The following is a 23,029-nucleotide window of genomic DNA, read 5'->3' as shown; positions in this document are numbered from 1 at the left end:
TAAATACACCCCTATTAAAAAAAAGTATTTAATTCGTGCCTTCTTAAACTATTATTTAGAAGCGTAGCATCTATAAACACCATCATTTATTACATATTATCTGTACATGATCCAATGAATCACGCAGCATTGCGCTATTTGCTATTTTCATTAGTGTCAAGAATGAGAAGATAATACGTTCTAAAAAATATTGCAATTTATATATTCAATTTTTGCTTCTTCCTTTTTCGTGTTTTTTCTTTTTTTCTCTTCTGGAAAAAAACAACAAAATAAAACGTTAATATTTGAATATAAATGCACGAAATGAACGATATACATTTCCTTACCACTGTTTGTTCAAAGTTTACTTGGTTGGATACGTTTCTACTACCTCCTTGAAAAGTACTAAAATCTACGACTTTATAGTCGAATGTTTTTGATGGCATCATACCTTTCTTTTTCAACTCCTTAATTATACCGTCCTTTTCTCCTTTTTTTCTTGTGCTATAAACACATTCAATTTATCAATAATTCTTACCTTACGAAATTTCACATATTTTAAGCATTCATAAACGTTATGATATTAAAATTTCAAGATGCTTAGCTTAAAACATAGAACTGAGTAATACGACCAGAAATAAAATAACAAATTTTTGAATATACCTACCGTAACGGATTAACAGTTTCATTACTCGATGCTTGTTTCCGACTTTTTGTAATAGCTTCTGGTACATTTTGCTCTTCACTTAAACGTTCAATTTCATCTGATTCTTGTTTTACATATTGAGTAGTTTTGGTTTCTAACATCGGAGTTGGGTTCGATAAATCATCTTTAATTTTTTTGTCTTGTACTTCATCTTGTTTGTTAATATTTGAATCTCGTTTTCTTTTACGACCCGACATTTGACTCAGTGGAGTTTGAGATGGTTTTTTTGGTAAATCTGACACACTTCCTTCTGGCACCATTTGAGAAACACGTTTAAAATGTTCGTAAACTCTGTTTTTACTCTCTGCCATTTCATCTTCTTTCATTTTTAGTTCGTTCAAACGATTTTCTTCTTCTTGTCTTAGCTTTTCTCTTTCCTGTGCTTCTTGTTCCGCTATCATAGGTATAACCCGTTTGTATCGTTCAAACGGACTTACGAAGGGAAACCTCTTTTTTCTATTACTTTCCTGCTCGTCCATTTCTGCTTCCTCATTCTGTAAACAAGCAAACAACCACGAAAACTACAACTGTCGATCTTTCTTAATTTTTATACAAGATAATTAATTTTATTATTCGTACGCTACCTCAGACGTAGTTGGGCTGTCAAACACAGTCACTGCATGCTTCATCGCGATATTCGAAATTTGCTCTTCTATTATGTTGTTTTCATCTAACAAGCATGGTAAGTCAGCTCGTGCTTCCATATCGCTGGGAATATCGTGAGGTGAATACATCCACATTTTTGAACTGTTAACAGGATTTCTTTGCGTCAATCTTTGTCTGATATCATCTTCAATGATTGGCTTAATAAGCGGCTGTTCCCTAGCCTTCAATATTATTTTATGTAGTTTTAATAAATTCTGTCTAACCAAAGGAGGAATAGAGTCGCAGCATGCCAAAATTCCTTGCATTTCACGAGGTAATGTTTCAGCTATGTTCAGTAACATATGATTTGGCAATACGTAAGCGATACTATCATCTTCCCCTCTGGCAGTTTGATCTCTCCATTTATGCAATTCTTTTAGAGCATAAAGCTGTTTATTATTAAACATTTTCTGGCTCTTTCTATACATAATCATGCAACTTTCCTCTGTCCATACTGGTTTTATATACGTCTTTTTACAAATCTCTGTACTTCTGTCGTATACAGCTTTCAAAATATTGATTTGTCCATTAGCAACGTCTATTAAAGCGTTCCTTAATAAATCCTTTATGTACAATAAATAATGCGTATCCTCCCTGGCATATTTCATAAGTTTCTCTGGTAAAGGTCTTATGCGCCAATCTGCCATTTGAAAATGTTTATCAGGATCTACATTGCAGTAATGTTTTAGCAAATATGCTAAACTTAAGTACGGCAGGTTAAGTTGTTTCGCCGCTTGATGCGTATCAAACATATTCACTACGTACAGAGATAAGTCTCTCTGAAGCCACTGAATGTCTAAATCTGCTCCGTGAAAAACTTTTAGTATCGTAGACTTGGTAAAAATTTCATTTAGCTCGTGTAATTCGGATCGTAACAACAGAGTATCTATCAGGTAATCTGTATCTCCCGTTGAGATCTGCATCAAACAGGTGATTCCTTGAAAGCTTCTGTACGAATGATGTTCCAAATCTACAGCAATTTCTTTGTACCTTTTTAGATCTTCTATCAGTAACTTCATATCCGACGGATCTTTGATCATTACCAATAGCGTTTCTTCCAGGGGTTTATACTTTTTTGGTACCGATTTTTTCAACTGATCATTAGGGGGGACAAACATATCCAGCTCGTATTCGTAAGGATGACTAAAGATTTCGCCATTTTCACCTTCTTCCAAATAAATAGCCAAAGGTTTCAAAGAATTGGGTTTGTCTTTAATTCTAGGACACCAGGGTTTAGAGCTATTGTCAATTTTGTCTTTGAACGATAGCTGCGGCCTTTGAATATTTTTAGCAGCTAATAAACGAACAGATTGAATATTCTCTGTGTCTTGGGATCGACAAACTTTTTTGTTCCACGAACCGTTAATTCCATCTGGTTGACCCTTTGCGCTCGACACCAGCAATTCTACTTCGGTATTCTTAGCGATGCCACATTCTTTGTCCATTAAGGCATTCTGCGATACACAGCACATTTTGGATTCGTAAAAATAAAAATTTAAGCATAGAAAAACATAGAAAGAATATCTTTTGAAAAACTTACGGCTCGGTCCAAAAGCATGTCGTTCGTTTCTAATAGAAGATCAAACTTCTCTTCGATATCAAGATTCGATATATTGCCCTTTATGCCAGCTAACCCCAATAAATGCTGCATAACGTCCATTATCAATTTTGTATTTTCCTCCTTGGCTTTGAGAAAACTGGGAAAACACGAGTAATAATTGAAATTCGATCCAGTTGGTAAACTATTAGCACATTTAATCCCAAGTTTTATGGCATCGAATGCTTCCTAGAATATAACGATCATTTGGTACATAAGAATAAAAGAAGAGACAAATTTTTCAAATTAAACAGTTCGACAAGTGTAACTATACCTGAACGTAATCGTGAAAATTCTCATATCCAGGTATTAATTGGTTAACTTGTTGATTCTCATTTTCTAACGCTTGGCATTTGCCACTGCAATCTTCCGTAGTATCCATGCCGTTAATTATAAGCACTTACTCTTCTCCCTTCGTATAAAATTATTCGATAGCGCGAAATAAATATACAAAAGTGTAACTACATTGAACGTAACCTACGTACATATGTTCGTGAACGTAACCTACAATTTGCAAATTTTGTATCCCTATTGTATCATGCGTACACACCAACAATAAGTAGCCACCTACATACCGTATTACCGATCTAGCCGCAAATATGATATAAAAATCCGTTTTCTCGAAAAATCATATCAAGTAACTTTAACAAGTGCTAGTTTCGATAATTCTGACTCTGACGACATTTCACGCATACTGTGACCATTACATCCATAGAATGATCTATGATTCTATCATAAAGTAAAGATTATATCGTATACAGAAAAGGAAGTTGGAAAGCGGAGCACGGTTTGCGTATAATAAAGAATCGTGTCGCATTATATAAAAAATGTCGTTAATATATAGCGAACGATGTTTTTTTCTATAGCGGTGATCGCATCGGCGAAATGCAATCGCGACGAAATTAGCGAAATCGTACGAAACTCTTTTAAAACGCATACACTCGCAATGTAGAAAATGACGTCGAAGGATGGCGCTGGTATCACTATAATCTATCCATTCCCTGTTCTCAGTGTTCAAGTCCAAAATTAGTAAATAAAGATGGTGGCAGCGCATGAACTGTGTGCGATATCGTCACGCGAAAAATGTCTGGTAAAATGAAATGGAAACGAGGAACGTGTACGATCTCTCAGAAAAATTCAAAAGTCGTAGAGACTTAGTGATCGGAGTCACCGCAAAGACGATAATAACAGTGTAAATAGTGTAACTTTCGTATAGTTCCCCGGGAGCGTAAAGCAGCCGCAAAAGAGGATAATTTGGCTCCAGAGTTCACTGTAAGGTACAAATTCTCGCTATTTTTAGACTCTACCCGAGTGTCGATTCTCATTCAGAGCGTTCGTTCGTTCCATCGACGAATATGAGTGTGAAGAAGGAACGTCTATCCCGATTAATCCTGAATAAAGAAACGTTACGAACGAGCGTCGATTTTCTATCGTGGGCGTTTTCGATTACTCAATAACGAAGAAGGAAAGCCCGTTGTCATCGTCGTTGTCCTCCTCTACGTGGTCGTCGTGGTCGTCGTCGTGGTCGTCATCGAGGTCGTCGTGGTGGTCGTCATCGTGGTCGTCGTCGTGGTCGTCGCCGTGATCGTGATCGTGATCGTGGTCGTGGTCGCGGTTGTGGTCTTGATCGTCGTACACGACGTCGACGTCACTCTCTTTTTCATTACTGTATTATCTCGGAATGACGTCCACTCGGTGTTTCCTTTTACGTTTATATAGCGAACGATAACGATCGAAATAATTAACGGATGTTCCTAAAGAACTCTTCGAAATATCAGAATGCTATTTTTATCGGCAGGAACCTACATACCGCGCTACGCGCTTTAGTTGCATACGATGCACAAATACATGTACGCACACAGTGACATACATTTTATTTAACCCAATTGATAGAACGATTCTCGCGTCAATCGATACGTCTTATTACCCGCATCGGGAAATGAATTTACCCATTCTATCGCCTATTACTGTCCCGTTCTTACCGACAATATTTACATCGAGTTTCACCGTATACACTCGGACTCGCGGAATTCGATTTCGATCCTGACCTTAGCAATTTGTCGGAGAACATACAGTAACTCTGTCTTCTCGCGACGTTTTATTCGACGTTCCTTCGAACGCTGTCTATCGACGCTTTGTCGTTTCCTTACATCGGCTCTGCCCTCTTTTTCTTTCTTTCTTTCTTTCTTTCTTTCTTTCTTTCTTCTCTTGTTAATTTTCTTTTCCTCGTTAATACGGCTTTAACGTAATACCACGAAAGATTTACGGGGGCAGAAATAGCATAGATCCAGATGGTCGCGAATGAAATTCACCGAGTAGTCTATTAATTCTTGGTGACTCAAACTTTTGTCGCGAGAAATTGCGATCCACGCGTACAATCACCCACGACCAACGTACAGAGATTCATTCATATATGCAATGCGAGTCGCGCGATGGAATAATAAGGGTTTTAATAATAATACGTGAATCACAAGATGCCATACAAGCCACCGGATGACGTCACGTTCGAACGACATCCTCTGGCCCGATAAACATTCTACGTATATCGAACAGTTTCGAGAAGCACTTTCGCGCTGCTTTCTCTATGGTCGTTCGTTGCGAGTGTCGACGAACTGAAAGCGAGCGCGAACGGCTGTTAACGGTGAAACGATATCGGGAAAACGAGCGTATAACGGCTAACGCGTTTGCAACGGATTCGAAACTGTGGCGGATCGCGTTCGAAATTTCGAAAGTTTGGGGAAAAAGAGCAGAGAGGAGCGGGGAGAGAGGCGACGAGTAGCCCGAAGAGACGAGAACGAGATGGAAGAGGCGCAGCGGTGCACGAAGATTCGTAATCCGTAGCACCGATTTGAAATAGATGAAAGAGGCGATAGATAGGATCGGAAGAGAGACGTAACAAGGAACTAGAAGGAGGCGCGCGTGCTCGTACGGTTTATCGTCGACGTTTCGAGGTCGCGGGAAGAAAATCAAAGTTGGCAAATTTTTCGACCGATCGTTGCCAAACGGCGCCTTCGCGCGTCGACCCTCTGGTTCGCGCGAATAGTTCCGCTTTAGCAGGTTTGCCGACTTGAAAAATTTCGCCGAAAAGCGAGAAGTAGACCGCTTGGCAAGGAGGAGAGAAGGAGAGCGAAGAAAGAAGGAAAAAAAGGAGAAGAGAGCGAGTCGGATTTGGAAGATACGACAGCGCGAAGCCGCGCGAATCGGCTGTGCGATCGGCCGCGCGCGTTTATTTCTAATTGCTCGGTCGAATTTATCTCGCGTTCTTTCAGACTTCGCGCGTTGACAGAAGATATTTTAGACTCGGTCTATAAATAAGAGGTAAAAATTATCATGACCTGGCTACATCGTTCCTACTAGCGCTGCATCGAAATCGCACAGCGGCGAACGCTCGTTCGTGTCGCGCGATCCGATCGTGTCGAATCGATCGCGATCTCCGGCCGTGTTTTCCGTCGTCGCGAACTCCGTTTCGCGAACTCTGCTCTCGTTCGATCGAAAAACGTCGCCGATCGACCACCGATTCGGCCAGGAAGCGCAGAAAGAGAGAAAAAGGGGAAATGGAAGTCATTAGGACATCAGCCCTGAAGCTGGTCTGCCCACGCGGCGGGTCTACGTGCCCGCTAAAAATATCGAAACGCACCACGATCGAATATCGAGAACGAGAAAGACTACGCGTGAGCGCGCGAGCTCGCCTGCGATTTTCTACGGGCACGTGTTCCGTTCCGACCCGCCACGATTCTTCGACGATTCGATCCTCGCGTCCTTTGTTTTACTTCTTTCGTTATTTACGTCCGTATAATCCTTTGGTACACGGTCCTTTGGTCAGTGTATCGGTTGCCGAAGAAATTCATCGATTCGCAAAATTTGATTTCCGTCGTTCGCAATTAACGCGGATAATGCGATTGCCGACGGAGTGCGAATTGCGGAGTCGGGCTCGACGATCCGACGGTGAAAAGAGACGGAAAGCGAAAGAGCGGTCGGATCGTTTCCGTGAAAAGCTACGCTGCTTCTCGTTTGGCACGCGTGTTGGCGTGGCTTCTGCGTGACGATCAGCCAAACGAGCTCGCCGCGAGGAAGTCAAGGTGGGCCTCGAGAAATATTCGTACGCTTTTCGGGCAAGGAAAGACACGGAGGTACACGGATCGAGGTTACTCACCGAGGTAGCCAGGCAAAGCGAAGCGAGGCGTAACTCGCTCGGAAACGGAGGCCAAGAGTGTGGATCGCAGGCGCGGTCCAGCCAAGCTTTTCGCTTTCGTTTCGTTCGCGATCGTCCTTCTCCTTCCTTCGTCCTCGAATCGCGAAACATTCTACTTGCTATCCGTAATCTGTCGTGGACGATACGGAGATACCTGCGCGTCGCTTTCGCTTTCGCTGTCTTTCTCCGACCGTGTAGCCGGTCGTCGGAGACAACGGAGGGAGGAAAAGAAACGAACTTGCGCTGTCGAAAGAAACAACGAGATTTCGTTTCGATGAAATCGTATGTCGATTCGATTCGACTGGATTCGATGGAATACGGTTGGCAGCGCGCACAGCGCAGACAGGAAACGAGCGTGCGTCGTCGGGGGGGTAAGCGTCGTCGCTAGAGCCGTTGATCGGCGGGAGAGACGCACGCCGGCGTCTCGCAACCGAAAATAAACTCACCGCATTTTGTCCGTCTGTCCTTCCTTCTCGGTTTCACCGTAAATCCGATAATCGTACTCTGCCTCTTTGCCGTTATCCTCGATCGCGAGACCGCGGGCATTCAGCCTCCGCTTCGAACCTCCAGCTTGGAGGTCGACCCTAACAACGAGTCATCTTTCGAAAAAAATCCTATCTCTCTCCTCCCACCCTGCCCATCTCTTTCTAGTCCGGTTGAACACGACCTCGTTGCCGATCCATCGTGTGCGTCTCGCACCGCGAATACAACACCGTTCCAACCGTTTTTTCGACGCGGACACTCGATATCCTAGAATTTTCTTACCAAACGAGCATCGACGGAAACGGTTGATGAAATGAACCACCACCTTCGCCACCACCACCACCTCCTCCTCCTCCTCCTCCTTTTTAAACCTTAAAAGCCTGTTGTACTCGATATTACACCGGTACTCGCTTTGTTTTCAGATAAGAATAAGAAAAAATGGTGGTGGGCGAGGCGAGTATACACAACATAATGGGAGGAATGGAGAGCACGGGCGGGGTGCGACTTCACAATCACAAACGGAAATTGAAGCAGAGGTATGAAGCGGAGAGGACCGGGATTCTAGACGATTGGGGGAGGGGGCAGTAAGATTCGCGTGTTCGCTAAATACTTGCTGCAACGTACATAACGCGAGACGATAAGATAGTAGTATGTAGTCGCGTGGCGGACATCACGAGCACGCGAATCAATCCGTATTCCGTTTCTCTTGCTCACAGGTTCGACATCATCAAGAAGCTCGGTCAAGGTACTTATGGTAAAGTTCAATTGGGAATCAACAAGGAAACCGGGCAAGAAGTGGCGATAAAGACTATCAAAAAATGCAAGATAGAAACGGAAGCCGACTTGATCAGGATACGAAGGGAGATTCAGATAATGTCGAGCGTTCAACATCCCAACATTATTCACATATACGAAGGTACGGGCTCGTCTGTCTCGTCCGGTCCGGTCTCGTTTCTTCCAGAGATCGGAACTCTGACGTGGATCGCGTTTTTCCAGTGTTCGAGAACAGGGAGAAGATGGTGCTGGTAATGGAGTACGCAGCCGGTGGCGAACTCTACGACTACTTGAGCGAGCGCAAGGTGCTGACGGAACACGAGGCTCGACGAATATTTCGACAGATAGCCACCGCGGTTTTTTACTGTCACAAGCACAAAATCTGTCACCGGGACTTGAAGCTGGAGAACATATTGCTAGATCAGGTTGGAAACGCGAAAATCGCGGATTTTGGCCTGTCGAACGTGTTCGACGAGCAACGACTGTTGAACACGTTCTGCGGCAGTCCGCTCTACGCCAGTCCCGAAATCGTCAAGGGTACGCCGTATCACGGCCCCGAAGTCGACTGCTGGAGCTTGGGCGTTCTTCTCTACACTCTGGTGTACGGTGCCATGCCCTTCGACGGGTCCAACTTCAAACGACTAGTCAAACAGATCTCGCAGTCCGACTACTTCGAACCTAAGAAACCGTCGCGTAAGCGTTGCCTCGTAGCTCGTTGTTTCTCCGTCCTCGAGTAGCGTCAACGCGTTTTCACTAATCCCGTGTTTCTTCCAGCCGCTTCCCCTCTTATCAAAGACATGCTGACCGTCTGTCCCGCCAGAAGAGCCGACATCGAAAGGATTTGCACCCATTGGTGGGTGAACGAAGGTTACGAGCAGAATTGCTTGGACATTGCGGAGGACTTGGCGGCTCAAACTCCCGTTCGGTTGGATCTGCTGCTCTCTCTGGTGCCACAGTCCGCGAGCGCGGAGAAACTGGTCGTTGGGGACCAGCAGCCAGCCGCGGCGGACGTTCCGAACAACGTGTCTTCCGAAACTCTGATACCTACCAGATGCCATTCGGTCGGCAGCTTGATGGAACTGGATCAGAGCGGTTCCGATAGACGGATAAGAAGAGAGCTAATCGAGGAGGAGCAGAGGACTGCACCGATCGGTGGCGACGCCAAAAGGAAATTGGAGACAACGCCGTCGATGGACGAAACGGCTGCCGCCGATGCCAAGAGGAAGGAACGATCTCGAAGGAAAGAGAAGCGGGACGAACCCGAGGCTAGAACGTACAAATCCGCGTCCAGGTAATCGCCGCGAAGCCTCTACGTCGCGTCAACGTCCTTCCCATTTAACTCTCTCTCTCTCTTTCCCTCTTTCAGGCATCACTCGGCGCCTATTCCAAACTCGATCACGGAGGAAGCTATGGAGGTGGATCCAATGGTAACCGTTCCTATCAGCAAGACCGTCGACTTGAACAAGATCGAATCTACGGCAGCTTGTCTGGAATTAATCAAAGAATGTAGCGAGAGGTCACCGAGCAAGGAGAGAAGCAAAACGCCGATGATTCACGAGCCGGAACAGCGACCGCTCGCGGTAGACGAATCCCGGCGAATCTCGTCGGAAGACCGCTCTCTCGTCGCTAATCACGACGAGGAGCGCTCGCCGGACGAACGCCAAGCGCAATCGTTAGACGACGGACACGGTGACGAATCGTCGTCGATGACGAAACGTTCGGAGATGGCGCTCGATCAAACGATCGCGTGTTCCGCGACACCCGCCTTCGAACCATCGAACGAGAAGACTTTGTCCGGAAACGAGAGGTTCGAGAGAACGTCGTCGACCGCCGGTCAAGAGGAATCGATCAACCTCGAGGCGACTCAACGAGAATTTAAGAAGCTGAAAGAAAAGGCGCTCTCTCTCGATTCGGAACTTTCCAACGAACCGCGAGACGCTGCCGCGAAGACGTTCGAAAGGAGACGCTCCAAGATATTCGAGACCGCGGAGAAGTTCAATCAGATGGCGTCGACCGTGGAAAACGAGAAACCTAAAAAGATCTTTATACCGGGCGTGAACGTCGGAGGGGCGAAACGCGTGTTCGAGAGAAAGGCCAGTCTCTCTTCCATCGGCGCGCCTCCGCCTACGAAGTGCGTGGCGTCCAAAATGATCATCGACGTTCCTACGACGGATACGAAGAAGAACGAAAATTCGAACGACAAGTCGAAGCCGACGCGAGTCGAACGCGAGGAACGGGAGGAGCAGGAGCAGCCAGAGGAAAACGAAGAAGACGAGAAGAAGAAGGAAGAGGCGAAAAAACGGGCTATCGACATAATAAGTGGTGCGATTGGAAAACCACCTATGCAAAGGAGGATAAACGGATCTCCGCCAGTTTCGCCCTCCAGCCAAGAACCGAAGAAACTTGCGTCGAAGATATCGGTTAGTACGAACGATTCGCGTTCGACCGCGCAATCCTTGACCACGACACCCACCGAGACCAACTTCTCGTTCGATGAGAAAACAGCGGACGGGGACGGACGAGCGACGGTAAGACCGACGATGGTAAGATCGGCGGTAGATCGGCGAACGAAAACGTTCTAACCGTGCACGCGCTTTTATTTGTCCGAATTGTTTCAGATCTCGACAGAAGCGTTCGACGACGACGACGGCGACAACGACGACGACGAACCGGAAGAACCAAAAATGTCCAGCAAAATGGAAATCACTCTGAAGAGCGCGACTCTACCCAGACCACGAAAGACGAGCAAAGCCGAGATCTCCGTGACGAGCGCGAAACCTTACAAGGTCCAAGCTCCGTTCGCGTTCAAATCCGAACTCGAGGCCAAGATCGACGCGTTTCAGCCACAGAAGCTGCGAACGCAACGGTCGGAAGTGGCGTTTCCCGTTGCAGCCGCGGTACCGCAGACCAATCGAAGCTCCAGCTTGGAACCGGAAAGCAGACCGAGGAGCGGTGCGCCGAAGGAGAGGATAATTCCGATTCAGGTATGGAACGCCGCAACTCCAGCGACGTCTAATTCGTCGGTTCTTGATCCGTTCGATACACGATTTTTTCCAATGACAGATGGAAGCGGATCATCGGCAGTCGCGACATTCGTCGACCACGCCTCCACCTTCCAAGCCGCCACCGATGCCTCAAAGATCGGTTTCGCAGCGGTCGGGCTCGTTGTCTCGTCAGTCGACCGCAGACTCGGATACCGACAGCGCTCTCGGATCGACCGTCGGTCCCGAGCCGATCCGAAAGAGCCCCCGAGAATATATTATTCCCATCGCCGTGGAAGGCGGTGGATACGTGACCCCCAGATCCGGTAGCGTGGAGCCCGAGAGCAAAACCGGTGGCACACCGTCTAGCGCCAACGTGCCCCGCTCCAGATTCGGTAGACCCAGGAGGATGAGCTCCCTGTTGTCGGATGCCAGCGAGGATGAATCGCCGTTCTCTTCGTTGCACAGGTAGGGCTTTCTCTTCGCTTTGACTCGTGCTGCTTTCGACGCGCGTTCGAGCGTGTCCGATCGATAGCGAGGACTCTCGACGATATATCGCGTTCTCGACGCTCGCAGGGACAGCGAGGATCTGTTGCAACGACACATGCATCGATTGAGAAGCTCCCGGCCATCGAGACAGCCACCGGAACACGTGGACAGCTTGTCCTCCGGCGAGGACGACGACGACGATGGATTCGAACTGTTAACCGCCGAGAATCTATTCTCCACTCTGCTGTCCAGAGTGCGAAGCTTGACACAGAGATTGAACGTGGACGACAATCGTACCACCGGCTTCCCAAGTTCCCGCCTGTTCGGAAGATTAGGATCCAATTCCTCGCAAGCGTTATGGGGTCTAAACAAACCACTGTCGAGGTAATTCATCGATGCCGTTTAGCCATTCCTTACCATCTGTCTTTCTCTCTTTCTCGCGCGAGATTGCTGAAACGAATCGAGGATACCTAATGACAACGCTTTGACCGGTTTGACGCTTGTTTGTGCAAGCTACCAGACGTATGTCGAAACGAGGACCGTGACTACGTGAGTCCAATTGTTACAACAACTTTAGAACAATGTAGTCTATGCCGATTATTTTAGAAGGTAGCGCAAAATATATCACGAGTATTCTATGTTGAACGTATCGGCTCGCTGTAATAGCAACGGCCGTTCTCCTCGCCGTTCGAAACGCGCGCGCAACGTTACTCCGAACGACTTTTGCCTCTCACGCTTCTTATACGCTGTACCGTTTATATATACCGCACTCGTCGTCGGTACGAAAGATCGGCCGTTGGAGCTGCACTTTCGAAACGTCGACTTTTCGGTTTCGTTGGATCTCGACGGTTTCCAACAGCCAGCCAACGAATGATCGCGTTTCGTTACGTCGACGAGATCGGAAGAATAGCTTCGACCAACGACCAATGGAACGGGCGTGAAAGCAAACGTTCGCAATCCATAGGAAATCACGCAAACGTTTTATCTGTTTGGCATCTAGGCGGTTGTCGGAGTCGCAGTTCAGGCATTCGCTCGGTCGAGAGGGTGACATACTCTCGAGGAAAGATTGCGCGAACACGTCGAACCCAGGAACTCCGAGCAGTCCAGGATCGCACGGTAATCCTTCGAGGGAAACGGTATTCGACGTCGGCAGTAACACTTTACCAAGAGGTAAGAGAACCTGCAGCGATTATTCTACGATCGTTCTACGAACTTTACCGTAGAAAAACAATCGTATCGTGCTGCGAAATGAATCGTTCGTATCCAACGAGGGTGAACCCTCTGCGTTCCACGTTCCGCTTGCTGCTCGTCGTCGAGTTTCGACGGAAGCAACGATCGTCGAACGGATCGTCGAATGGATCGCCGGATCGCAAACGGTTCACGCGGCTCGAGATTCGACCCAGTGTCAAAATTTTCTCGTAACTTTGCGTCCGATGGAAGCGAGGAAGCGACGTTGCAACGCGAATCGTCGGTTCGCGAGAAACGAGCTTCCGCCTAGTTCCGCGATCCTGTCTAATAAGATATATTTAACGAGGATATATTTTGTCACTGGTTGAAATCACAAGCCGTACGAGAAAATGCCGAATGCGTTTACTCGGTATGCATTTTCTGGTACCACCTATAGCTGTTGTCGAGTCGTTGATAGACAGAGCGTATCTTTTTCTTTATTTTTGCCGATCACCCTCGCCCTCCCCCTGCTCCCATCCCCTTCGCCGATCCTCTTTCTCTCTACAAGCCACTTTCTCCGTCGATCGTCCATCTCTCCTCCCCTTGCCGTTTCTTTTTCATTTTCTTTTCTCTTTTCGTCTCTCTTGCTCCGCCGAGTATCTCTTTTCCGTTGTTCTTGCCTGACCATGTTTTTTGCAACATTTGATACTAACCTCGTTTAGAAATATATAAAGATACATGGTTCGTGTTTGGCACAGGTGGGTAAACGTTTCAGTGATTTGCGACGCGTATAGCGAAATCGAGCCGAGAAACGTAACCGGTACTCGGGCGTCTCCTTTTGAATTTTGCACGAGAGAGCACCGGCTTTTTTTCGGTGGCGGCTCACGCCGGCTTCTTCGTTGCGCAAAGTACAAGCGCGCGAACGAGATACAGTTTTCTAAGCGCATGTCTGCACCGTGTTCTTTGCGAACGGTACCTGCCTGTTGTTCCGTTTTTCTGTCCTCTTCTTCTTCTTCTTCTTCTTCTTCTTCTCACACTCTTTTTCTTCATTTTTTCCGCGCGATAGGTACGCGCTACGCGATCAACCATCGAACGATTAATTTGCGCTCGCGTTCGAACGAGTTTGAGCATTAAAATTACTCACAGACGTGACTCGCCGTACTTTGCCTAACATATAGAAGCCCGTAATACACACGCAGTAGTAGCGAGTTGCAATGTTGTTGATTTACGTACTATCCCATTAACACGAGCAGCCGCAATTCACTCTTCTTCTTTAATTTATTCAGTGTCACGCTAAAGTTTACTTTTTATAAAGCATGATTGCACACGTTATCCATATATACACGAATACACGAGGAAATTCAGTTCTATTACTCTCCAAGATAAAATCCATCTTTGATGAAAATTTACGCATCTACTTCGCATCTTCAGTCTATCGTCGACTCTTCAATCAGCGATCGGAGCAGATATTCCAGAGTTGATATTTTCGGTATACGCGCACCGTCCACCACGATTGCTTCGTTCTCGATCGACGAAAGCTCGCGATCCGTAACGCGCGAATCGGCCGCACGTTCTTTCGCTTTCTTCTTCCACGTACCACGTTCGTAATCGCATACGTTCCGTAACGTCACGGTCGTTGAATCGAAAAAGAAAATCGAAGAAAAGCAAAGTTGGCCGTAAAACGAAAACGGCGAGGATGCCAGAATCGACGAGATCGCTCGAGCAACCGATCTTTTCAAACCATCGCCAACGAGAGTTCGTTCCGCGCGAAGCGACGTCGGCCGGAAGCCGAAACTCTTTCTCGTTTATACGGGCGGTGGTTGGATCGCGCGGTTCGACGAAGCGACGAGTTTCGCAAGACGGAAACCCGACCTAACGGCTTAACGCCTAATTGTGCATTTTCCACGCGACCGGCGTAATTCTCGCGCGATTAAACGGCAAAGATGGTGGAAAGGTGGCATCGTTCTTTCGTCGATCGGGCAACGAACGAACCGTGCCGATGGTGCGACCGATTATCGAAAATATACACTGGAAAATCACGGTAGAATCGTTTTGTCTAAATAGGTGTAATTGACGGTTTTTTTCTCACGGTTGTTGCAGCGACCGTGCGAGTGACTCTACGTAGGCGGGCGGATGCTAATCCCCAGTAGGCAAAGCAAGTTAGGTACTATGCCAGCACACTTTTATCCGACGAACGTCACCTCGTCGCTCTGTTACCGCACGATCGATCGCGCGGATGTTCGCGATCGTTCGAGCGACGTGCGGCCGACGTGCGGCCGACGTGCGGCCGACGTGCGGCCGACGTGCGGCCGACGTTCCGATGTTCGCGCGACACTCGGCCAAACTCTGCACACCTACCGAACATCAAAGTTGCGATATCACGCCGGTCACCGTCGCGCGCTCCACTCGTCGTAGCTCGACCGCGGTCGCGTTCGTCTCGCGCGCCGCCTGACAAACGAAAGCCGACCCGCGGAGAAGCAAGATCTCGCGTCGATCGAGCACGCACGCTGTCGAACGAGATCTCGTGCGGATTTCCGCCAGATCGCCAGACGGACGATTCGATCCATCGACCGGGTGATCGCGCTTTTTCAAGAAACGCGCCATCGTCTCGCTGTCACGATGCGCGAACACCGGCGCGATGGATCGATCGATCCCCGAGACCACGTATCCGCTGTGTACCGTGGAAAACATACGCTACTAAGAGGAAAGATACTTGGAAAAATTGTACACCGCGAGGCGAAAGGAGCTAACCCCTGTTTGAGATGGCTGATATTTGTTGTGTTTTTAAGAGTTTAAATAACAACGTTTTATTACTTTTACATTGTTCTCAGCATGCTTTGATAACGCTATCGTATCGTATTTAATACCGTACACTCTGCATTACCCTCGACTTGAGTTTACACATTTCACGCGTTCTCATTTTCGTCACTCGACACGACGTACGTATTTATTTCGATGTTACTCGATCGCCGAATGGTTGATCTTGCGAATCCCGCGCGAGTCGCTTTAACGTTCAAGTCGCCGTTTAACGCCGGTCGCGCCAACCGGTCAGCTTCCAATGGATTCGCGATGGATTCGCAGAGCCAACCGTCGCGCTCTCCAAATACCGTTCTGATTTCTTCGAACCCACTAAAATCCTACAACCTAGTGTCCGTACGCACATAGAAAGCTTCGTATGCCGCATGTCGTCGTTCGGCGAGTATACGAGTTTACTCTTGACAATTTCTCGTGTCGATATATTTGGAGACGTATGTCACGTACGTACCTATGTACGTATGCATATATGTATGTATGTATGTATGTATGTATGTATTTATGTATCTATATATATATATATAGATATATATACACATCGGCGTGTGCATGGCGCGTGTATACGTGTGAACGTGCGCGTGTGCGTGTGGTACGTGCCCGTACATCCTCGTCGATGTACATTTTGGAAAGGGGGATGGTATCGTTACACCGGTACCGATTACACTGTACAAACCCCGAAAGTGCCAGACATCGAACTATCGACGCCTTTGCCCGTTTAGCGGCGCGTTCGGTATCAGTCCGTCCCCTCGATTCGTTCGTTTCGTCCGTACGTTTCGTATCGTTTTCCAGGTCCTTTCGCCTCCTTTCTTCCCATCTTCTCTCTGCTCTTCTTCTTTATTTCCGTTTAAATTTCGTTTCCCGCGACGACACAACACGGTACAGAGAGACACGATCGTTCTCCGGACACCTTCCACGTAACGTTGGATCGAAACAACCGGATCGGAGAACCGGGTTGTTCGTTTCTTTTTCTTCCTCTTCTTTTTTTCTTCTTTTCCTCTCCTTCCTCTCTCTCTCTCTCTCTCTCTCTCTCTCTCTCTCGCTATCGCGTTACGATACGCTGCGCGCGGGCAAACTCGTTCATCGTTCGGTTCAGTGGCCTTAGAGCCGTTTCTCTCTCGCTATCTTTCTTTCTTTCTTTCATCGGTTAACATTTATTTATTAATTTTTCGAGAAATTTTATAAGAGACGGAAGAAGAACATTTCATGTATGTAGAAATAAAGGAGTGTAAATATGGAGAAAGTCGGAGTATTTTGTCCGCCACCCGCATAAAGACAACGGCGAAACTTTGGACGATTGGCCCGAGAACACATGTCATCCGGAGGTTTGTTTTTCAGATAAAGTAGCACGCGAAGACGTAGAAGCGGAAGCAACGCGAACGAAAAAAGAGACGCAGGAATCGTTAGAGCAAAGCTTCACGCCGAGCTTGACCAGACGATTGGGCAGAACGTTGATCGAGCAAACCAGACGATCGTTGACGAGATCACCGTCCGTTTCGCGCGAAGGCCGGGCCCGTTCGGCCGAGAGAGACGCGTCCGAGGCGGCGGCGGCGGCGTCGTCGTCGTCGTCGGCGGCGACGGCGGCGGTCGACCGATCCGTCTCCACCGTTTCCGACCAGTCCGAGTACAAGCACCGGTCGGCGAGCGATCGACGGGCCATCAGGAGAACCAACAGCCTACTGGAATCGGCGACCGGTTCGCTCGCCTCGCCTCGTCGGACCGTCGCCGGTCTCTTCGACGACGAGGACGATCTCGCGGATCATCGGCATCTGCACGGTCGTTCCTCCTTCTTCTCCACGTTCCCCAGGGACACGGTGGCGCGTGGCAATCTCGGCAGATGGTACAACGAAACCGGCGGTGGTCGAGCCAGCACGGGCAGACTGCGAAAGGACAGCTTCCGTTCGTATCGTACGGACAAGATTCAAGAAGAGACGTCGGACGACGCGTTCGCCGGCGATAGAAGCGGCTCGATCTCGGAGTACGCGTCGACCTCGGCCTGCGACTCCAACACGAACCCGTTGGACGACGACGCTTCGCCGACCGAGTCTCGCGCCAACAACGCGGTCGACTACAAGCCGGCGTACAAGTCGGATTCCACGTCGAGTAACTTGGAGAACAGGTTGTTAGCCGCGGAGAACTTGATCAGGGAGTCGAAACTGAAGAACTTGGGCTCTGCCGGCGGCGTAAATCTAACCTCCAGCTACCGAGACACGGACAAATGCGAGAAACGATCGTTGATCTCAATGGCGGAAACGACCGGAGCCGCGGCGACCTCGAAACGGCGAACCTGTATCCCCAGCTTGAGGCTGCGATCCGGCTCGTTGACCAGAGAGCCGAGCGCGGCCGTCGATCGGCGAAAATCGTTGGCGGATTCGCAGGACGTGGCGAATCTCGTGGCGCGAACCCTCGTCCCGGAAAGGTCGCTGCTGAGCAAATTTTTCAAGAGCGCCGCTGGCCGATCGGAGAACGAGCCGACCAGGGACAAGGAGAAGGAAACGGACGCGGAGAAGGAGAAAGAGAAGCCGCAAAAGTCGAAGCAACGCCGGATATCGCGATTCCTACGGCCGGACTTTTTCGACACGCCCAGAGAGGAGAGTCGTTACGCGAAAGAGAAGGAAGCGCAGAAGGCGGCGGAGAACGAACGTCGCAAGTCTCGGTTCATCAAGCGGAAAAGCGAGAACAGGGACGCGGCAGCGGTGTCGAAAACCACCGTGCCAACGACAACGAGCCGAGAGGGCAGCGTCGAGACGGAGAAGAAACGCGAGAAGGAGCTGAAGAACGAGATCAATTGTCGGAGAAGGGATCGATGCTCGCGGGAAAGGGAAACCGCGACGGAAACGACAGAGTCGGTCGAGGGTTCGCGAAACGGATTTCTGCACTCGTTGGAGAAGAAGCTCGAGAGTCTTCGGTGCAACGACGAACAGCGCGCGTCCGGCCGAGAGAAGACGACGGTGAAGTCGACAGCGAGCGACGAGCGAACGATCGGCAACGAAGCGTCGCGGGAGCGATCCGCGCCTCCGGTCGACCGTCGTCTATCCTCGGGCTCGAACGAACGCGTTACCCTCGAAAGAGCGAGCAGCAGCGTCGAGGATCTCTCGCGGCCGAAAAACCCGAAGCGAAACTCCCCGAAGAGCAGAGTCTCGTCCGTGCTCGGTTTGTTCAAGACCGTGGATCCGAAACAGCTGGCGAACGGCGCGCGATCGCAGACCACGATCCTCGGTAAGCTGAAGAAGAGCCCGCCGAAGGTGCTCGCGGATCTTACGTCCGTCGAGGATGCGACCACCGTCGCTCCTACCGTCGGTAGCAAGATACCGACCAAGCTGGTGGCCAACGCCGACGCCAAATCCACGAAGAAGATCGGCGAGACGAATAAATACGACAAGCCGGAAAAACGCGTCTCCTCGTGCGAATCTTCGAGGCGATTCTCGTCGAAGGAGGGACCGAAGCAGGACGGAACACCGTCGACCGCGAAAGAGAGGAGCGCGTCACGCGAGAAAGAATCGGCCGGGGAGAGAGGTGGTAGTGGTAACTGGAACCGAGACGCGGACCAAGGATCGACGGATACGAGACGCGAAAAACCGAACGACGACGAGAAAAGATCGACGGAAAAGAGATCCGTGGCGATCGCGGGCAACAGAGGTAACAAACGAGCGAATCGGTGTTCGCTGGAGAACGGCGCCTCGTCCACGGAACCGAGCAGATCCGAGAACGCGGAGAAGAAGGCGGGAAAACCGACGAAAAAGACGTGCGAAACGTCGGAAAGCAACGATTCGGACGGCGTAAAGAAGAAGAGAATAGTACGAGTGGCGAAGAAGGTGGTGAAGAAATCGACGGTCTCCGGCGGTGGGACCGGCGACAAATCCATCGACAAATCCATCGACAAATCCGGCGACGCGGATAAAACGTCGGAAGGAAAGGAGAAGTCCGCGAAACCTCGAACGAAGAAAAAGGTGGCCGGTATCTGCGACAAGAGTTCGGTGGAGACAAAAGTGGCGACCGCTAGCGCGAAGGCCGGCAACGCGGAAGAAAACGGACTTGGGACGGAATCGGGGGACAAGGGCGAGGAAAGAGCTGCCAACGACCATTCCGAGGAGGAGACGGTCGAGACGGAAACCAACAACGACGACGAACCGGCGAAAATTCAGCGGGAGTCTCAACGACCGAACAGGAACAATCTGAAGCTCGATCTGTCCAAGATACCTCAACACTCGTTCAGGAACGCTACGCCCAAGAGAGATTCGCCGAAATCCGATTCCCCGTCGTCGACGACGACGAACCAAGATCTCCCCGGCAAGCTGATGGAATGTCTGTCGAAGGTGACGCATCGCGCCAGCATCGCCGGCAACAAGGTAATCGTCGACAAGCCGTTGCGCGCGAGAGACGTTGCCGAACTGAAGAGAGAGGTGACCGAGTGCGCCAAGATCATCGAGAGCCACGCGGAATCGGCGGTGAACGCGGCGCAAGGTCCCCCGGAAGAGAGGAAGTCGAGCGCGATTCCTTCGCAGGTTTCGACGGAGAACGACCGGCCGATAACGAGCGCGACCACCGCCGTCACCGGCGCCGATTATCCCAACGACGTTCTCTCGCCGATCGACGATCCCGAGAGCTTCGATTCGTGGTCGATCAGCTCGGCGGAATTGAGCCACGCGCGACCGGACTTGCACTCGCCCACGTCTCCGTCCCATTCGTTGTACGCCAGAAACGACAACTCCGACAATTCGGAATCGGTGATCGATCGAATACGCAGACGGAGCTTCTACTCGCGGTTCAACGACAGACGAAGACCGTCGTTGACGGCTCCGCCGCCGGGCGTCGCTTTGCCCGGCAGCGCGACGCTGCCGAGAAAATTCAGCTTCAGCGGACACCGCGAGCACCGTGATCGCGGTAGATACGCGACCGGATATGCCGGACTCGCTTCCGCGGTCACCTCGAAGACAGGTGGCAGCGGCGGCGGCGGCGGCGGCGGCGGCGGCGGCAGCAGCAGCAGCGGCAACAGGTACGCCACGGACAAAAGGTACGGTTTCTACAGCGAGGATGGTATCGCGACGATAGATCGCCGTAATCGATCGCTCGACCGAGCCGCTCGCTACTCCGACACCGGCTACGTCACCGACCTCAAGTCGCCGACCGAACACCCGGTCGTACTCTCCTCGTCCTACGATCCTCTCAGAAGGTATCTCAGGTCGCCGACCTTCGACCTGTTCGACGCCTCCAGATCGAGATATCACAGTGCCGACTTTACCGCGGATCCGGATCTAGCCACCGTGTACAGACCTTCTGCTTGCAGCTTGTCCAACGACTCTGTCAGCCTCGGCTACTCCTCTCTGCCGAGAAAGTACGCGATCGGACTTGCCGAACCGAAAACCGTCCAGTACTACGAGGATTTGCTATCTCCGAGCACCGCGGACTACTCGCCGTCTAGGAGGTCGCCGACGTGCAGCGAGTATCCGACTAGGTGCGAGAACGGCTACTACAACGGAAATTCGGATGTACGCGCAAACGCTGCGAAACGGAAAACTTGCACGGAGAACGCGAGAACGCTGGAGCTGTACGAAGATACCGATCCGGCTTCAGCCGCTTCCTGCGACGAACGATCCACGGAACAGAGGAGGTAATCGCTCGTCTCTCCTCCTCCTCCTCCTCCTCCTCCTTAGTTCATCGACGGTTGTAATATCGCGTTTCCTTTGATTTTCCAGGAGCAAAGGCGAACGTACGACCCAGACGAAACATTCGCTTTCCACGTCCGCCGATACGACGAGCCGTTGCGCCAACGACCACAGTTAATCTCGTTTTCGCCGATTCGCGCGACGACGCTTCACGCGCTCGTCCAACGTCCCGCTACTTTTGCTCGTTGCACGCATCGATTCCAGCGTTATCGTCCACGTTTCTCGCCCAAGAGTCGGTAACGTGCGTTACGGTGTACGCGTATCCAAGTCATTGCGACAGTTCGTTTTAGAAAATACTCTCTTATTCCGCGTTGCAGACGCAAGACATCGTATTTCTCCCACCATCTCGATACCACCTCGTTCTAGTCTATTTATTTAATCGACGTAGGATTTCGAGTGCAATGGCGATTGCTCGACCGTACCGAACGCTTGTCTCGTCTCGTCTTCGTTACGAAACGATCCAACGGCCTAAAACCACCCCGTCTCGTCCTCCCTCGAAACCGACGAAACGTATTTCTTCGCCTGCCCGCTGTTTTCGTCGACGTTACGTTACGATCGTTACGTCCGACGCTCGGTCCATATTCGTCGTAGCAAATGTCTCGTCCATTCTCCCGACTTCGCGTTTTTCTCTCTTCTTTACTTAATAAATCTTAAAATGCGACATTGCGACAGTTGCTCTCCATCGCTGTTACCATCGTCGTTATTATCGCCATCGCCATCGCCATCGTCACAATGACCATAGCTATCGTCGTTGTTATCGTTATCGTTATCGTTATCGTTACATCATCGTCGTCGTCGCTTTTATTTCTACGACTATATTATATAAAAGTGTGCCTTGAAGATGTTGTTGCCACGTGAATTGTATCTTTTTCGAGAAACTCGACGCGCGTACGCAGTATCAACGTTCGTATGATCCAACGAACCGCGTATTCGTTTTCTCCTTTTTCTCTAGTTTCTCCTTTCTCTTCTTTTTGGTGTTATCTCCTCGAAACGCGTGTATGTCGTTACGAGCGGTTTTCGCTGCAGTATTTATAAAATTGTAAGTTAAGTGAAAGCTTAAGGCTGACGCGAGATACGTAGCTGTTGGAACGGCTAGATATACTCTGGCTACCGGGACTGTCGCGAAAACGCGAACGCTGTACGAGAGTAACGATCGAGTTGCTTCGTCACGCGCAACGTTTTCGCATTTTCCTTGACGATTTAACGGGATTCGTTGTGCCGAAACGCGTCTCGAGCAGCGTTTCGCGTCTCCCCTCTATATTCTCGCGGAGCAAGTTTTATCTTGGCCGTGTCTCTCCGAGATCCCTTCAAAACAGGTTGCAGGTATTCGCTGCGAATCTCTGACTGACTAGCCACGGTCTTCCGCTTCTTATGTATGCGTTTTCTACTCGTATTTTAAAATAAACCATGCTATTCGAACGAGCATCGTTCGCCTGCTCATTGTTAAACTCCGATGTTTCATTGTTCGTTTGTCCGTTCGTTTGTTTTTCTCACGCGCCGTTTCGCCGACCAATTTTCCGCGTACGAAAAATTCCAGTA

At 49.5% G+C, this 23,029-nt stretch overlaps 2 protein-coding genes across 10 annotated transcripts; one reads left to right on the top strand and one right to left on the bottom strand.

Moving 5' to 3' along the window:
- Positions 1 to 71: 71 nt before the first annotated feature.
- Positions 72 to 3,847, bottom strand: LOC126871191 (exosome component 10). Of its 5 annotated transcripts, none has more exons than XM_050629698.1 (7): positions 3,499 to 3,847; positions 3,202 to 3,431; positions 2,871 to 3,116; positions 1,270 to 2,784; positions 647 to 1,179; positions 327 to 483; positions 72 to 251 (listed from the first exon to the last, which is right to left on the bottom strand). In XM_050629698.1, the coding sequence occupies exons 2-7, from the start codon at positions 3,307 to 3,309 to the stop codon at positions 198 to 200; spliced, it is 2,613 nt and encodes an 870-aa protein (XP_050485655.1). In that variant the 5' UTR covers positions 3,310 to 3,431; positions 3,499 to 3,847; the 3' UTR covers positions 72 to 197. The 5 variants fall into 5 exon arrangements, with proteins under 5 accessions (XP_050485655.1, XP_050485658.1, XP_050485657.1 ...); XM_050629701.1 differs by having other exon boundaries at positions 3,202 to 3,404; XM_050629700.1 differs by having other exon boundaries at positions 3,503 to 3,847.
- A 103-nt stretch (positions 3,848 to 3,950) lies between these two features.
- Positions 3,951 to 22,913, top strand: LOC126871181 (serine/arginine repetitive matrix protein 2). 5 transcript variants are annotated; one of them, XM_050629671.1, is made up of 13 exons: positions 3,951 to 4,204; positions 8,025 to 8,138; positions 8,319 to 8,518; positions 8,599 to 9,069; positions 9,151 to 9,667; positions 9,743 to 10,904; positions 10,995 to 11,360; positions 11,440 to 11,825; positions 11,934 to 12,230; positions 12,360 to 12,395; positions 12,847 to 13,016; positions 17,163 to 21,435; positions 21,521 to 22,913. In XM_050629671.1, exons 2-13 carry the CDS (start codon positions 8,041 to 8,043, stop codon positions 21,606 to 21,608), a joined length of 8,064 nt encoding a protein of 2,687 aa, XP_050485628.1. In that variant the 5' UTR covers positions 3,951 to 4,204; positions 8,025 to 8,040; the 3' UTR covers positions 21,609 to 22,913. The 5 variants fall into 5 exon arrangements, with proteins under 5 accessions (XP_050485628.1, XP_050485627.1, XP_050485626.1 ...); XM_050629670.1 differs by having other exon boundaries at positions 3,952 to 4,199; positions 9,743 to 10,919; XM_050629669.1 differs by having other exon boundaries at positions 3,952 to 4,204; positions 9,743 to 10,919.
- Positions 22,914 to 23,029: the final 116 nt, after the last annotated feature.

The sequence above is a fragment of the Bombus huntii genome, chromosome 11, assembly GCF_024542735.1.
Source record: "Bombus huntii isolate Logan2020A chromosome 11, iyBomHunt1.1, whole genome shotgun sequence".
Lineage (NCBI taxonomy): Eukaryota > Metazoa > Arthropoda > Insecta > Hymenoptera > Apidae > Bombus > Bombus huntii.
Note: the sequence above shows the minus strand (reverse complement) of the source record. Positions and strands in the feature narration are given on the sequence as shown.